At 44.6% G+C, this 16,939-nt stretch overlaps 1 protein-coding gene across 3 annotated transcripts in view; it reads right to left on the reverse strand.

Moving 5' to 3' along the window:
* Window positions 1-1,044: 1,044 nt before the first annotated feature.
* The window catches only part of LOC144605126 (uncharacterized), a 34,437-nt gene continuing 18,542 nt past the window's right edge, over window positions 1,045-16,939 (reverse strand). For 2 of the 3 annotated variants that reach the window (XM_078420192.1, XM_078420193.1), the window contains exons 7-11: window positions 16,520-16,718; window positions 9,828-9,910; window positions 9,621-9,742; window positions 2,886-2,985; window positions 1,045-1,891 (exon numbers count right to left, since the gene is read on the reverse strand). In XM_078420192.1, the coding sequence (XP_078276318.1) occupies window positions 1,838-1,891; window positions 2,886-2,985; window positions 9,621-9,742; window positions 9,828-9,910; window positions 16,520-16,718 (558 nt within the window). In that variant the 3' untranslated portion in view covers window positions 1,045-1,837. Of the gene's footprint in view, window positions 1,892-2,885; window positions 2,986-9,620; window positions 9,743-9,827; window positions 9,911-14,725; window positions 14,819-16,519; window positions 16,719-16,939 lie in introns of those variants that run through there. The other variant, XM_078420194.1, reaches the window with a different exon arrangement.

The raw sequence follows: 16,939 nt of genomic DNA on the forward strand, positions 1-16,939 counted from the left end.
CTACGCCTGGGATGAGGTGTTTCACACTAGGGCATCAGAGATGTCCTCATTCTTCAGGAAACGGGGCTTCCCCTCTTCCATTATAGATGAGGCTCTCACTGGGGCCCTCTTCAACATCCCGCAGCTCCGCTCTTGCTCCCCCTCCCCCATTTGTAACAAGGACAGAATCCCCCTCGTTCTCACCTTCCACCCCACCAGCCAGCGGATCCAACAAATCATCCGCCAACATTTCCTACAACGGGACCCCACTACTGGCCACATCTTCCCCTCCCCTTTCTGCGTTCCGCAGAGACCGTTCCCTCCGTAACTCCCTGGTCCACTTGTCCCTTCCTACCCAAACCACCCCATCCCCGGGCACTTTCCCCTGCAACCGCAGGAGATGCAACACCTGTCCCTTTACCTCCGCTCAACTCCATCCAAGGACCCAAAAAGACTTTCCAGGTGAGACAGAGGTTCACCTGCACCTCCTCCAACCTCATCTATTGTATCCGCTGCTCTAGATGTCAACTTCTTTACATCGGCGAAACCAAATGCAGGCTCGGCGATCATTTCGCTCAACACCTTAACCAACCTGATCTCCCAGTGGCTGAGCACTTCAACTCCCCCTACCACTCCCAGTCTGACCTTTGTCATGGGCCTCCTCCAGTGCTATAGTGAGGCCCACCGCAAATTGGAGGAACAGCACCTCATATTTTGCTTGGGCAGCTTGCAGCCCAGCGGTATGAACATCGACTTCTCCAATCCCCTCCCCTTCCCAGTTCTCCCTCTATCTTCCTGTCTCCACCTATATCCTTCCTTTGCCCCGCCCCCCTGACATCAGTCTGAAGAAGGGTCTTGACCTGAAACGTCACCCATTCCTTCTCTCCTGAGATGCTGCCTAACCTGCTGAGTTCCTCCAGCATTTTGTGATACCTACACACACATATATATATATATACATACATATATATATATATACATACATATATATATATACACACACACACACACAATTAGCAACGAGATAGGCAAAGATTTATTAGACATGACACTTTAATGGAAAATTAACAAACCATGTTCAGTACATTATGCCCAAGATCATTCCGACCTGTACATTAGATTCAAACAGTGATAAGACAAACATATACATCTTTAATAATTCAACGACTGGACTGGGTACATTTAAAAATAATACAAAGTAGAAAGACGGTTGAGGAGCACATTTTTAAAAAGTTATTTTCTTCTTCACAGGTGTTTGCCTTAGATGAAGTAATGGCATCTAGTCTGTTATACAGAAATAGCCCATGACAACTCAAACCACACTATCCTTCCTCACAGATGGACACTTGTACAGCATCAATAAAACAAATCCTAGAAATTAAATACTATTTATAGATACAAGAAATTCTTCCCTCCCTTCAAAGTAAATTCTCATTACAATTTGATAGAGAATTCCAAGACTTGGGTTGATTCAAACTCCTCTTCTCGTGTTGAAGCAAGCCATTTCAAAGTATCCAGCACTGAATTTTCCACACAGCTTATGGTGATGCATCTGAATTGATCCGTCATCCACAAGATGATTTAAATAAATCACAAGAATCCGAGCTGTAACTTTCAAGACTGAGAAAAGTTTAATTTAGGCAGTGTAAAAAGGCATTTATTTATTTTCATAAAAATAAAATCTAAGGTAGCTATTAATTACTTTATTTTGGTCTTTGCTTTGGAAAGTAGAGATTAAACCAATGTAGAAATGTTAGAAGTCCTGAGAGTCAGTGTAAACATTTTCCTCTATGGCTGAATGCATCCATTTGAAGCAAATTATTGCACTTGATGACTTTTGATTGCTGTCTTGCCATGGTCATGCAGATTCCAGATTTATATCCACTCTGCAGATCGGGCAATTTGAATGATCCTGCAGGAGAGAAGTTAAAATTACTCGCCTTAGCATTTTACAGTCGCTGCAAATTTGATACAAAAGCTGCTGCAAGAATTCAAGTTGTTCATGTACATGGCATGCTTTAAGGATGAGTCGCACCCTGGCAACAGATAAAGTAGTGTGAAAATGTACACCTCCAGATTCAGGGAGTTTCTTGCCAGCTGTCATCAGGCAACTGAACCATCCTACCACAACTTGAGAGCTATCCTGAGCTACTATCTACTTTACTGGAGACCCTCAGGCTCTCTTTGATCAGACTTTACCTTGCACCAAACATTATTCCCTTTATCATGTATCTGCACAAGGTGGCTGGCTCAATTGTGATATTGTCTTTCTGCTGACTGGTTCGTACGCAACAAAAGCCTCTCACTGTACCTCAACACACATAATAAACTAAACTTAAATCTCAGTAGCAAAATGGGGGAAGGCAACTTGAAATGGAACAAATGTAGTCCTCAGCATGCATTAGTTACTGCTGAAATACCAGATGTGCAAACACTGTAGACATCTGCAACATGAAAAGCAAGCTAGATATTTCTTGTACTATGAAGGCATAAAGGAAACACAATTTAAAAAAAGACTGACTTACTTCAAAGGACACTCAGACAATGGACAACTCTGACATACACCAAGGCACTACAAAAACTACAGAGATTGAACGTTATACAGTAGACGAGTGCAGTCTCAGTTTAGAAGTGACATGGGTTCGGACTAATTATTGACTTTCATGTAAAATAGCCATCAATTACTTCCACATCATTTTTAATGTAAAATTGTTTTTCTCCAGACCAAAAAACATTCATCACCTGCAAATCGGAAATAAAATTGTCTTTAAAATGTAGGGCCTTGCAGTTATTTACTACTAAAGTAACCCTGCAGAAACTGCCCAGGAAACTAAGTTATAGTTTCGTGCCTTACTATTTTGAGTCACAAAAGTTTTAAAGGAAAAAATAGTGAAATTTTGCAATACCTTTAACCAGCGATCAATGCACTGACAATGATAGTCATGAAGGCAGGGCAAGATTCGCAGCTTTTCTCCTGAAGAATAGTCATTGAAGCAAATATGACACCTGGTGAGAAAGGTAGCAAGATGTGCATTACAAAGTAAAATGTTTAAGATACAGCAGAACAAGTCATTTACAAAGGCAAGGAAAAAGTTGACAGAATCCCATGTAATTAGGTGAATTGTCAGTGATATTTCTGGACGGCTAAACAGTGGCTCCTTGTGAAGGTGGGCGGCACGGTGGCGCAGCGGCCGAGTTGCTGCCTTACAGCGAATGCAGCGCCGGAGATTCAAGTTCGATCCTGACTACGGGTGCTGTCTGTACGGTGTTTGTACGTTCTCCCCGTGACCCGCGTGGGTTTTCTCCGACATCTTCGGTTTCCTCCCACACTCCAAAGACGTACAGGTATGTAGGTTAATTGGCTTGGTAAATGTAAAAATTGGGTGTAGGATAGTGTTAGTGTGCGGGGATCGCTGGGGGGCGTGGACACGGTGGGCCGAAGGGCCTGTTTCTGCGCTGTATCTCTAAATCTAAAATCTAAAAAAAAGGTAAGCTATAAATTTGACAAGATTGGATTGAGAAATCTACTCAGTGTCAGAGACATCTTATTGCAGATTTCATTTGCACGTTTAACCTGAAGTCGTTGTGCACGTGGGCACGAATGACGTCGGGCGGAAGAGGAAGGAGGTGCTACAGCGGGAGTTTAGAGAGTTAGGAAAAAGACTGAGAAGTAGGAGGCCGAAGGTGGTTATCTCTGGACTGCTACCGGTACCTCGTGCTGGTGAGGCCAGGAACAGAGAGATAGAGGGTATGAATTTATGGCTGAGGGGCTGGTGCAGAGAGCAGGGATTTAGATTTCTGGACCACTGGGATCTCTTCTGGGCTAGGGGTGACTTGTACAAAAGGGATGGGTTACATCTTAACAGCAGGGGGACAAACATTCTGGCAGGCAGGTTTGCTAGTGCAACACCTGTGGCTTTAAACTAAGTAGTGGGGGGGGAGGGGTTAACAAATTGTGAATATGAAGATGAGGTTAAAGGGAATACAGGAGATATTGCAGAAGACTCTCGGAAGAATGGGAACAGAAGTTCTAGAGGGGAAAAGAGATTAAGGGCAGGGCCATTTGTGACCGATGTGAGAGGGGAGGTAAATACAGAAGTTAAAGTGTTGTACTTAAATGCGCGTAGTACAAACAATAAAGTGGATGAGCTTGTGGCTCAGTTAGTCATGGGCAAGAATGATGTTGTAGGGATCACTGAGACATGGCTACAAGAGGACCAGGGCTGGGAACTGAATATTCGGGGTACACAACGTATAGAAAAGACAGACAGGTGGGCAGAGGGGGTGGGGTTGCTCTGCTGGTAAGGAATGTCTGGTGGACTTCAGAAGGGCTAAACATCCAAGGACGTACACGCCACTGGAGATAAATGGGTCTATTGTGGATAGAGTGAGCAGTTTTAAATACTTGGGAGTCCGCATCGCAGAGGATCTGACTTGGGCAACGCACATTGCCGCACTGGTGGGTAAGGCTAAGCAGCGCCTTTACCACCTTAGACAACTGAGGAAATTCAGAGTGTCTCTGAGGATCCTTCATTGCTTCTACTCTGGGGCTGTAGAGAGCATCCTGTCCGGCAACATTACAGTCTGGTTTGGGAACAGCTCTGCCCAGGACAGGATGGCCCTGCAGAGAGTAGTGCGTTCGGCAGAACGCACCATGGGAACTACACTCGTCCCCCTGCAGGACCTATACATCAGGAGGTGCAGATCCAGAGCAAGCAAGATCATGAGGAACCCCTGCCACCCCAGTAACGGACTGTTCCAGATGCTACGATCAGGCAAACGCCTCCGCTGTCACGCTGTGAAAACGGAGAAGATGAGACGGAGCTTCTTCCCACAGGCCATCAGGACTGCCAACTTTTATAACCCCAGAGACTAAATTTTTGTCGACACTAATAGTAACTTATTAACTTTATTTATATGCTGTAACTGTAATTCTTTGTTGTGCACAACCCGCAGGCATTGCCACTTTCATTTCACTGCACATCGTGTATGTGTATGTGACAAATAAATTTGACTTGCCTTGACTTGAATGATATTCATTCCCTTGCAAGGGGTGACATAGAATCAGGAGATGTTGAATCAGTATGGATAGAAATGAGGAATTGTAAGGGTAAAAAGACCCTAATGGGAGTTATCTATAGGCCCCCAAACAGTAGCCTCGACATAGGGTGCAAGTTGAATCAGGATATAAAATTGGCGTGTCACAAATGTAATGCTACGGTGGTTAGGGGAGATTTCAACATGCAGGTAGACTGGGAAAATCAGGTTGGAAATGGACCCCAGGAAAGAGAGTTTGTAGAGTGCCTTCGAGATGGATTCTTAGAACAGCTTGTACTGGAGCCTACCAGGGAGAAGGCAATTCTGGATTTAGTGTTGTGTAATGATCCTGATCTGATAAGGGGAATAGAGATAAAAGAGCCATTAGGAGGCAGTGATCACAACATGATAAGTTTTACTCTGCAAATGGAAAGGCAGAAGGGAAAATCGGAAGTGTCAGTATTACAGTATAGCAAAGGGGATTACAGAGGCATGAGCTGGCCAAAATTGACTGGAAGGAGGCCCTAGCAGGGAAGACAGTAGAACAGCAATGGCAGGTATTCCTGGGAATAATGCAGAGGTTGCAGGATCAATTTATCCCAAAGAGGCGGAAAGACTCTAAGGGGAGTAAGAGACACCTGTGGCTGACAAGGGAAGTCAAGGACAGCATAAAAATTAAGGAGAGGAAGTATAACATAGCAAAGAAGAGTGGGAAGAAAGAGGATTGGGACTCTTTTAAAGAGCAACAAAAGTTAACTAAAAAGGCAATACAGGGAGAAAAGATGAGGTACGAGGGTAAACTAGCCAATAATATAAAGGAGGATAGCAAAAGTTTTTTTAGGTACGTGAAGAGGAAAAAAATAGTCAAGGCAAATGTGGGTATCTTGAAGACAGAAGCAGGGGAATTTATTATGGGGAACAAAGAAATGGCAGACGAGTTAAACCGTTACTTTGGATCTGTCTTCACTGAGGAAGATACACAATCTCCCAAATGTTCTAGGGGCCGGAGAACCTAGGGTGATGGAGAAACTGAAAGAAATCCACATTAGGCAGGAAATGGTTTTGGGTAGACTGATGGGACTGAAGGCTGATAAATCCCCAGGGCCTGATGGTCTGCATCCCAGGGTACTTAAGGAGGTGGCTCTAGAAATAGTGGAAGCATTGGAGATCATTTTTCAATGTTCTATAGATTCAGGATCAGTTCCTGTGGATTGGAGGATAGCAAATGTTATCCCACTTTTTAAGAAAGGAGGGAGAGAGAAAACGGGTAATTATAGACCAGTTAGTCTGACATCAGTGGTGGGGAAGATGCTGGAGTCAATTATAAAAGACGAAATTGCTGAGCATTTGGATAGCAGTAACAGGATCATTCCGAGTCAGCATGGATTTACGAAGGGGAAATCATGCTTGACAAATCTACTGGAATTTTTTTGAGGATGTAACTAGGAAAATTGACAGGGGAGAGTCAGTGGATGTGGTGTACCTCGACTTTCAGAAAGCCTTCGACAAGGTCCCACATAGGAGATTAGTGGGCAAAATTAGAGCACATGGTATTGGGGGTAGGGTACTGACATGGATAGAAAATTGGTTGACAGACAGAAAGCAAAGAGTGGGGATAAATGGGTCCCTTTTGGAATGGCAGGCAGTGACCAGTGGGGTACCGCAAGGTTCGGTGCTGGGGCCCCAGCTATTTACGATATACATTAATGACTTAGATGAAGGGATTAAAAGCACCATTAGCAAATTTGCAGATGATACTAAGCTGGGGGGTAGTGTGAATTGTGAGGAAGATGCAATAAGGCTGCAGGGTGACTTGGACAGGTTGTGTGAGTGGGCGGATACATGGCAGATGCAGTTTAATGTAGATAAGTGTGAGGTTATTCACTTTGGAAGTAAGAATAGAAAGGCAGATTATTATCTGAATGGTGTCAAGTTAGGAAGAGGGGATGTTCAACGAGATCTGGGTGTCCTAGTGCATCAGTCACTGAAAGGAAGCATGCAGGTACAGCAGGCAGTGAAGAAAGCCAATGGAATGTTGGCCTTCATAACAAGAGGAGTTGAGTATAGGAGCAAAGAGGTCCTTCTACAGTTGTACCGGGCCCTGGTGAGCGCACCTGGAGTACTGTGTGCAGTTTTGGTCTCCAAATGTGAGGAAGCATATTCTTGCTATTGAGGGCGTGCAGCGTAGGTTCACTAGGTTAATTCACGGAATGGCAGGACTGTCGTATGTTGAAAGGCTGGAGCAATTAGGCTTGTATACACTGGAATTTAGAAGGATATGGGGGGATCTTATTGAAACATATAAGATAATTAGGGGATTGGACACATTAGAGGCAGGAAACATGTTCCCAATCATATCATGTCATGTCATGTATATACAGCCGGAAACAGGCCTTTTCGGCCCACCAAGTCCGTGCCGCCCAGTGATCCCCGCACATTAACACTATGTTAATGTTGGGGGAGTCCAGAACAAGGGGCCACAGTTTAAGAATAAGGGGTAGGCCATTTAGAACGGAGATGAGGAAGAACTTTTTCAGTCAGAGAGTGGTGAAGGTGTGGAATTCTCTGCCTCAGAAGGCAGTGAAGGCCAGTTCGTTGGATGCTTTCAAGAGAGAGCTGGATAGAGCTCTTAAGGATAGCGGAGTGAGGGGGTATGGGGAGAAGGCAGGAACGGGGTACTGATTGAGAATGATCAGCCATGATCACATTGAATGGCGGTGCTGGCTCGAAGGGCTGAATGGCCTACTCCTGCACCTATCGTCTATTGTTTACAAAATGGTACAAGATAACAGCCTATGTTATTAATTTTCTGTGATTATTATGAAAACAGTATTGGGGCAGGAGGAAGGGTTCCAAGGTAAACATCTTTATTTAACAATTCAGCTATTTTCATGATCATTTATGCACCAGCCATAAGGGGCATCATGGAACCAAGTGCCTAGAGCAATATGTTGAATGGACTTCATAAAACTGTTTAAAAATACTGAAAACACTATTAGTACATAGTGCTTTACTACAAGCACAAATTTACTGAAGCTGCTTTTAAAACTTGAAAATTGTTTTAAGTGGACAAATTATTGGAATCCATCCAGAGGTACATGATAAACCTTCACTGAAACAACCAGATAATTACAAATATCATGGGTTTAAGGTGATGTCAATGATGCATAATTAAACAGGTTTGCACAGTTTCAGCCGCTTCTGAAAAGCTTTGAAATGGCAGGCTGGTTAAAGCAAAAGGTTTTTTTAATGAATTGAAAGATAGACTGGAAACAGGCCCTTCAGCCCACACAGACCACCCATTCACACTAGTTCTATGTTATCCCAGATTCTCATCCATTCCTGACACACCAGGGAAAATTTAGAGACCAAATAACCCATAAACCTGCACACCTTTGGGACGTGGGAGGAAACCAGATGACCCAGAGGAAACCCACGCTGTCACAGGGAGAATGTGCAAGCTTCACTGACAGCACCCGAGGTCAGGATCCAACCTGGGTCTCTGGCACTGCGAGGCAGCAGCTCTGCCAGTTGTGCCACCTTGTTGTGGCTGGAACGCTATTGGTAGTTTTACTTGACAGAAAACTAGTTTTACATTTTAACAATTTAGCTCCAAATGTAAGGGGAAAGTAGTTTGTACTGGATGCAAACATTGGCTTGGTATTCATAGGAAGACATTGACAACAAGGTGGCTACAGGGTAGAAAAGATGCAGACTGAATTTAATCCAGAGAAGTTGAGAATGTGCAGCAAGATAGAAGATACAATAAATGGCAAGATACAGCAACGAGAGAAGGAAGGGACTTTGATAAGTGTGCGACAGACCATGCACAGAATAGAAAGCCTAGTGAATGCCATCATCCTCTGTTGGTTCAGAGATGAAACCTAGTGCACAGGTCATGCCCAACTGTGCAGCCACAGGTCCAGTATTGCATGGAAGCATACAGGTCACACTGAACCTCACTGCCACAGGTCCAGTATTGCACAGAGACAAAACTGATGGTACTCAAGGGTGCAGATGAGATCAGAGGTTCTTTCCAAGAACAAGATTCAAGCAAGGCAGGTTATTTTTAAGCAAGCAGCCAAAGTTCAGATAATTAAGCACTTGGAGCCAAGGGGGCAGGGCCTGCAGAAGAGTTCAGGCGGAAGAGTACTTTTCAAACAGGTGCAGACATGTGCCAAATGGAGGGAGGCCTCTTAGTGATTTAACAAATGGAGGCCAGGGCAAAGCTTTGAAATTGTATTATCCATCTTATGCACAAGCACTGCAATACAGATAATTAATTCAAGGCAAAAACCCATTATCACTCTGGAAAGAGGAAATAAATTAGCAACATGATGAACAGCAACTACACAAAAGTTTAGTTTAAAATGGGATGCTGCTTGGGTCATCAGCCGCAAAGCACTAAATACACAATTGCAAAGTGTGCACTTTGATCAATATCAATTTAGTAAATTACTTACCCAAGTAACTAGTATCAAGCCATTTCAGGAACCAGTCAATCCTGGCAAGGTTCTTCCTCCCAGCAATTTCCCCACTCAGTTTGGGAAACTAAATACATTTCCCCCAATTCCAGGTGGAGTACATTCCAAACATTTACTTACTGTGTCTTTTCTGCAGCGTAATTTGGGTCAAAAATCTTGATAGGCAGCCGGTTAATGTCAGCATTGCTGAGTTTGCCCTGTGCAACAGCTGAACCCTGTCCTTCTTCAAAAGCTAGCAAGGCCTGGGGTTTAAGAGTGCAAGATTACCCAAACCATAGATTTGAATTCATATATCAATATACGTATTAAATGGTACAAACAACTTGCCTCGTAGTCATTGCCGTCATTTTCATCGTTCAAGTATACGGAGGCAGTGTGGTGTCGGCTACGCCTCCTGCCTCTACGTCTGCCTAGAGTAGAAATTGTTCCGTTTATTTTGAGAGTGAAAGGAAATTCTGCAACTCCAAGTATTTATACATATGTGCTAGTTCATAATAATGTTTAATTCGGTCCATCCACAAAACTGGCCAGGCCTTCAAGAAAAAGCAGCTACTATTGGCCTTGCTGAACACCTACGCTCAGTCCTACATGATCTCCCGGTTGCTAAACACTAACTCTCCTTCCCATTCTGACCTGGGACTCCTCCACTGTCAGAGCGAGGCCCAATGCAAAGTGGAGAAACTGCGCCTCATATTTTGCTTGGGCAGCTTACAACCCAGCAGCATGAATATTGACCTCTCTAACTTCAAGTAGCCCTTGTTTTCTCTCTCTCCATATCCTAGCTCGCCAACTAGCCTCACTGTCCTCCTGATTACATTTGATCTTTGTATGCCTCATTGTCATCTTCCTCTAGTTAACAATGATCTATTCTCCATTTTCCTTGGCCTTTGCCCCCTTTGATCTTTCATTTTCAAACCTTACCCTTCCATATCCATGTCTCCCTCTCCCCTGACTGTCTGAAGGGTCTCAACCCAAAACGTCACCCATTCCTTCTATGTAGAGATGCTGCCTAACCGCTGAGTTACTCTAGCATTTTGCATCTATCTCCGGTGTACACCAGTATCTGCAGTTCCCTCCTACACAATGTCTTGTAATACTTATTTATAGCCCTCTGAAAAGTTGGCGAGTTCAATGTGCAAGGGCACTAAAATGGTGTACAAAGACCTTTAGAGCTGTAAATCAAAACTTTAAACGCACTAAATCATTATTTTAAACCAGTTGGAGCTAACAAATTACTGATTGGAGATATGCAAAGTGAAAAACCATGAAGACCTGGTTAGTAGAGTTAGCACAGAAGCGAAGAGACAAGAGATTCTGGAAACTGGGGTAAAACAAACTGCTGGAAGAAACTCAGCAGGCAAGATAGTATATCTGGAGGGGAAAATAGAAGTTTTGGGTTGGTGTTGGTGATCCATTGTGTTGATCTTTTATTCAGAAGGGATTGAAAGCCACCTTTTCCTCAACTGGACAAATCCATTGTGTTGATCTTTATCCACTCATCCCTATATCCAAGTATGATGTAGGAATTACAGAGACATGGCTACAAGAGGACCAGAGCTGGGAGCTGAATATTCAGGGGTATACGACCTATCGAAACGACAGACAGGTGGGCAGAGGGCATGGGGTCACTCTGTTGGTAAGGAATGATATTCAGTACCTTGCAAGAGGTGACATAGAATCAGGAGATGTAAAATCAGTATGGATAGAACTGAGGAATTGTAAGGGTAAAAAGACCCTAAGGGGAGTTATCTACAGGCCCCCAAACAGTAGCCTGGACATAGGGTGCAAGTTGAATCAAGAGTTAAAATTGGCACGTCACAAATGTAATGCTACGGTGGTTATGGGAGATTTTAACATGCAGGTAGACTGGGAAAATCAGGTTGGTAATGGACCCCAGGAAAGAGAGTTTTTGGAGTGCCTCCGAGATGGATTCTTAGAACAGCTTGTACTGGAGCCTACAAGGGAGCATGCAATTCTGGATTTAGCGTTGCGTAATGAACCTGATTTGATAAGGGAACTCAAGGTAAAAGAGCCATTAGGAGGCAGTGATCATAATATGATAAGTTTTCATCTACAAATTGAGAGGGAGAAGGGAAAATCAGAAGTGTCAGTATTACAGTATAGCAAAGGGGATTATAGAAGCATGAGGCAGGAGCTGGCCAGATTTGACTGGAAGGAGACCCTAGCAGGGATGACAGTGGAACAGCAATGGCAGGTATTCCTGGGAATAATGTAGAAGGTGCAGGATCAATCATCCCAGAGGAAAGATTGTAAGGGGAGTGAGAGGAGCCCGTGGCTGACAAGGGAAGTCAAGGACAGCATAAAAATTAAAAATATATAACATAGCAAAGAAGAGCGGGAAGACAGAGGATTGGGAATCTTTTAAAGAGCAACATAAGATAACTAAAAAGTCAATATGGGGAGAAAAGATGAGGTACGAAGGTAAGCTAGCCAATAATATAAAGGAGGATAGTAAAAGCTTCTTTAGGTATGTGAAGAGGAAAAACATAGTTAAGGCAAATGTGGGTCCCTTGAAGACAGAAGCAGGGGAATTTATTATGGGGAACAAGGAAATGGCAGACGAGTTGAACCGGTACTTTGGATCTGTCTTCACTAAGGAAGACACAATCTCCCAGATGTTCTAGTGGCCAGAGATCCTAGGGCAGGAAATGGTGTTGGGTAGACTGATGGGACTGAAGGCTGATAAATCCCCAGGGCCTGATGGTCTGCATCCTAGGGTACTTAAGGAGGTGGCTCTAGAAATCGTGGATGATCATTTTCCAATATTCTATAGATTCAGGAACAGTTCCTGTGGATTGGAGGGCAGCTAATGTTATCCCACTTTTTAAGAAAGGAGGGAGTGAGAAAACGGGAAATTATAGACCAGTTAGTCTGACATTGGTGTTGGTCAAGATGCTGGTGTCAATTATAAAATGCGGAACATTTGGATAGCAGTAACAGGATTGTTCCGAGTCAGCATGGATTTACGAAGGGGAAATCATGCTTGACTAATCTCCTGGAATTTTTTGAGGATGTAACTAGGAAAATGGACAGGGGAGAGCCAGTGGATGTGGTGTACATTGACTTTCAGAAAGCCTTCGACAAGGTCCCACATAGGAGATTAGTGGGCAAAATTAGAGCACATGGTATTGGAGGTAGGGTACTGACATGGATAGAAAATTGGTTGGCAGGTAGAAAGCAAAGAGTGGGGATATATGGGTCCCTTTCAGAATGGCAGGCAGTGACTAGTTGGGTACCGCAAGGCTCGGTGCTGGGACCGTAGCTATTTACAATATACATTAATGACTTGGATGAAGGGATTAAAAAACGACACAAAGCTGGATGGCAGTGTGAACTGTGAGGAAGATGCTATGAGGTTGCAGGGTGACTTGGACGGCTGCGGCTCGCTAGCAGTCTGTTCGTCTTTTTTCCTTTTTTTTTTGTTGTGTGTCGGTGTTGGGATGGTTTTTTTTTTTTTTTGGTTGTGTATGTGTGGGGGGTGGTGGTGTGGGTGGGGGAAACCTTTCTCTTTTAGGTCTCTGCCTCACGGCGCGGGGTGCGGCTCGGCCGCGGGGCCTAACATCGCCCGGTGCGGCTCGGCCGCTGGACTTAACAGTGCCCGGTGCGGCTTGGCCGCGGGGCCTTCCATCGCCCGGTGCGGCTCGGCCGCGGGGCCTTCCATCGCCCGGTGCGGCTCGGCCGCGGGACTTTTCATCGCTGGTGCGGCTCGGCCGCTGGACTTAACATCACCCGGTGCGGTTTGGCCGCGGGGCCTTCCATCGCCCGGTGCGGCTCGGCCGCGGGGCCTTCCATCGCCCGGTGCGGCTCGGCCGCGGGACTTTTCATCACTGGTGCGGCTCGGCCGCTGGACTTAACATCGCCCGGTGCGGCTCGGCCGCGGGGCCTCCATCGCCCGGTGCGGCTTGGCCGCGGGGCCTAACATCGCCTAGTGCGGCTCGGCCGCGGGACTTAGCTGCGCACAGCTCGGCCGCGGGGACTTCCATCCCCTTGCGGGGACTGTGCGGGTCGGTCGGGGACGAGCTGTCTGTCCGTGGGCGTGGGGAAGAGAGTGGAAGTTTTGTTGCCTCCACAGTGAGGGGTGTTTGGAGTCACTGTGATGGACATTTGTGTTGGGGTCATGTGGGGTCATGTGTCTTGTGTTCTTTTTTGTGTGTGACTGCTATGTAGTTTCGTTCGGTACCTTGGTACCGAATGACAAATAAAGCTCTGTTGAACTGTTGTTGAACTGTTGTGTGAGTGGGCAGATGCATGGCAGATGCAGTTTAATGTGGATAAATGTGAGGTTATCCACTTTGGTGGTAAGAACAGGAAGTAAGATTATTATCCGAATGATGTCAAGTTAGGAAAAGAGGAAGTACAATGAGACTTAGGTGTCCTAGTGCATCAGTCACTGAACGCAAGCATGCAGGTACAGCAGGTAGCGAAGAAAGCCAATGGTACGTTGGCCTTCATAACAAGGGGAGTTGAGTATAGAAGCAGAGGTCCTTCTGCAGTTGTACAGGGCCCTAGTGAGACCACACCTGGAGTATTGTGTGCAGTTTTGGTCTCCAAACTTGAGGAAGGACATTCTTGCTATTGAAGGAGTGCAGCGTAGGTTCACGAGGTTAATTCCCGGAATGGCGAGACTGTCATACGTTGAAAGACAGGAGCGACTGGGCTTGTATACTCTGGAATTTAGACGGATGAGAGGGAATCTTATTGAAACATAAAAGATTATTAAGGGATTGGACACGCAGGCAGGAAATATGTTCCTGATGTTGGGGGAGTACCGAACCAGGGGCCACAATAAGGGTAGGGCCATTTAGAATGGAGATGAGGAAAAACCTTTTTACTCAGAGAGTTGCAAAGCTGTGGAACTCTCTGCCTCAGAAGGCATTGGAGGCCAATTATCTGGATGCTTTCAAGAGAGTTAGATAGAGCTCTTAATGATAGCGGAGTCAGGGGATATGGGGAGAAGGCAGGAACGAGATACTGATTGTGCATGACCAGCCATGATCACGGTGAATGGCGGTGCTAGCGCGAAGGGCCAAATGGCCTACTCCTGCACCTATTGTCTATTGCAAACCCAGAGAAATAAAGCAAAGCCAACAACAGAAACAGGACAAAGATAAATCTGATTTTAATCTGAATTTTAAACTGAAATCTGATTTTAGTCTGAAGGGACTTGACCCAAAACATCACCTATTCCTTTTCTCCAGAGATGTTGTGTGACCTGCTGAGTTACTCCCGCTTTGTGTCTATCTTTGGTTTAAACCAGCATCTGCAGTTTCTTCCTACACGTGATTTTAATCTTTGCTCTATTAAAACAAGGATAAATTCAAAATGAATCTCAATCATTTGCCAAATACAATGTCATAGAACATGTTATAATTGGACCAGCGGTATGATGATTTTTTTTCCCCCCAGAAGCTTTTTTATCTTAATTTTGCACCTTTCAGGAAAGTCCTGCCAGAATTTAAATACAACCAACCACAATTCAAAAGCTCACAATTATATCAAGTGACTACATTTTTTCTTCCCCAGTTCTGATCCCAGATTGAAACATTTACCAATTCCTTCCACAGATACTGCCTGACCCAAGTGTACCCATTATTGTGTAGGGAGGAACTGCAGATGCAGGTGTAAACCAAAGGCACAAAAAGCTGGAGAAACCCAAAAGGTCAGGCAGCATCTCTGGAGAAAAGGAATGGGTGATGTTTCAGGTTGAGACCCTTCTTCAGACTGAGAGTCGGGGAAAGGGGAATGAGAGAGAATCACAGTGGGGGTGTAGCAGAACTCTTGGAGAGATAAACTGTAGGGAGGAACTGCAGATGCTGACGAGAGTTCCGCAATACTCCATGATTATCTCCCATTCCTTTCCCCGTCTCAGTCTGAAGGGTCTCAACCTGAAACGTCACCTATTCCTTTCCTCCAGAGATGCTGTCTGACCCACTGGGTTACTCCAGCTTTGTGTCTCTACCCATTATTGCTTTATTTTAGAATTCTAGTATCTGTAGTCTTCAGATTTTCATTTGGCTTTGAGTAGTGGGCGTGCAGTTTTTCAAATGCAAAGATCAACTGAAAAATTAACACACCATTGTGCTTTATGATCATTTAGTTAGCTCATTAGTAAAATGGGTTGAAAGTTATCTTAATAACACGTCACAAGCCAAGAACAAGATCAATTCCATTAATAGAGGAAAGTATTATATTACACAAATCTTTCCATGCAAGAGGCATAGATAGGATGGACAGTCAGAACCCTTTTCCTAAAGATGAAAATATCAAATACTATAGTATGTAACTTTAAGGAGAGGCAAAGTTTAGAATAGATTTAGTTCAGTTTTAGTTTAATTTAGAGATACAGCTTGGAAACAGGTCCTTCGGCCCACCGGGTCTGCACCGACCAGCAATCCCTGCACACTAATACCATCCTACACACACTAGGGACAATTTAACCAAAGCCAATTAAACTACAAACCTGTACGTCTTTGGAGTGTGGGAGAAAAACCAGAGCACGCAGAGAAAAACCACACAATCACAGGGGCAAAGTACAAACGCTGTACAGACAGCATCTGTTGGTCTTGGCATCATGTTTGGCACAGACACTGTGGGCTGAAGTGCATGTTCTATGCTTTATATTGAGAAATCTTTGGAACTGTCCACAAGGGCTTGGATGCTCATTCAGTCAGAGAACAGACCGAAATATCAAGAGGCACAAAGTGCAGAAAACTGATGACAATGAAGACAACAGCCATTATTTTCACCAGCTGAGCAACTCCAAAGAAGTACAGGTCTGTTGGCAATTGGCCTAGCAAAACATTTTAATTGTCTGTGGTGTGTCGAATAGTGTTAGAGTGCGGGGATGGCTGGTCGGTGTGGACTCAGTGGGCCGAAGTGCCTGTTTCCACACTATCTGTAGTGAAAAACTAAACTTAGTAGCTTGCACTGGCTCTTGTTCTTTGCCCACATCTCATTAAAAGTTAAACCACATTCATAAATCTGTGGTGACCACTCACCATTTGTGTCATCAAAAAATCTTTCAAAGTCATGTAAAACAGGATCGATTACTTCTGAAGGCAGCATGTCATTCCTGTGCTGGTACTCCCTGCATCCAGGCCTCCCGCAGTACCCAACATCTGCAGTAGCCCATAAATCATCATCGTACTCTCCACAACCAGGCAACCCACAAAACTCAGGGAAAGCATTCTCCCTCATCTGTAGGGAATATAAAGTGAACAATTACCGTCAGCAATCATTGGCACAGTCCTACCTTCACTTGCCCAAGGAACATCAAGATTCCTCTTGCAGTTCACTCGACAGCCAACTAGGTCTTTTCACTAATTTCTCAAATTCACAAGTTTAGCAAACCTTCGCAATAATGGATCACAATGGGGAACAGTCTCCATTATTGTCGATTGTCTGCTGTAACTGGGTAG

This window comes from Rhinoraja longicauda, chromosome 23, assembly GCF_053455715.1.
Source record: "Rhinoraja longicauda isolate Sanriku21f chromosome 23, sRhiLon1.1, whole genome shotgun sequence".
Classification (NCBI taxonomy): Eukaryota; Metazoa; Chordata; class Chondrichthyes; order Rajiformes; family Arhynchobatidae; genus Rhinoraja; species Rhinoraja longicauda.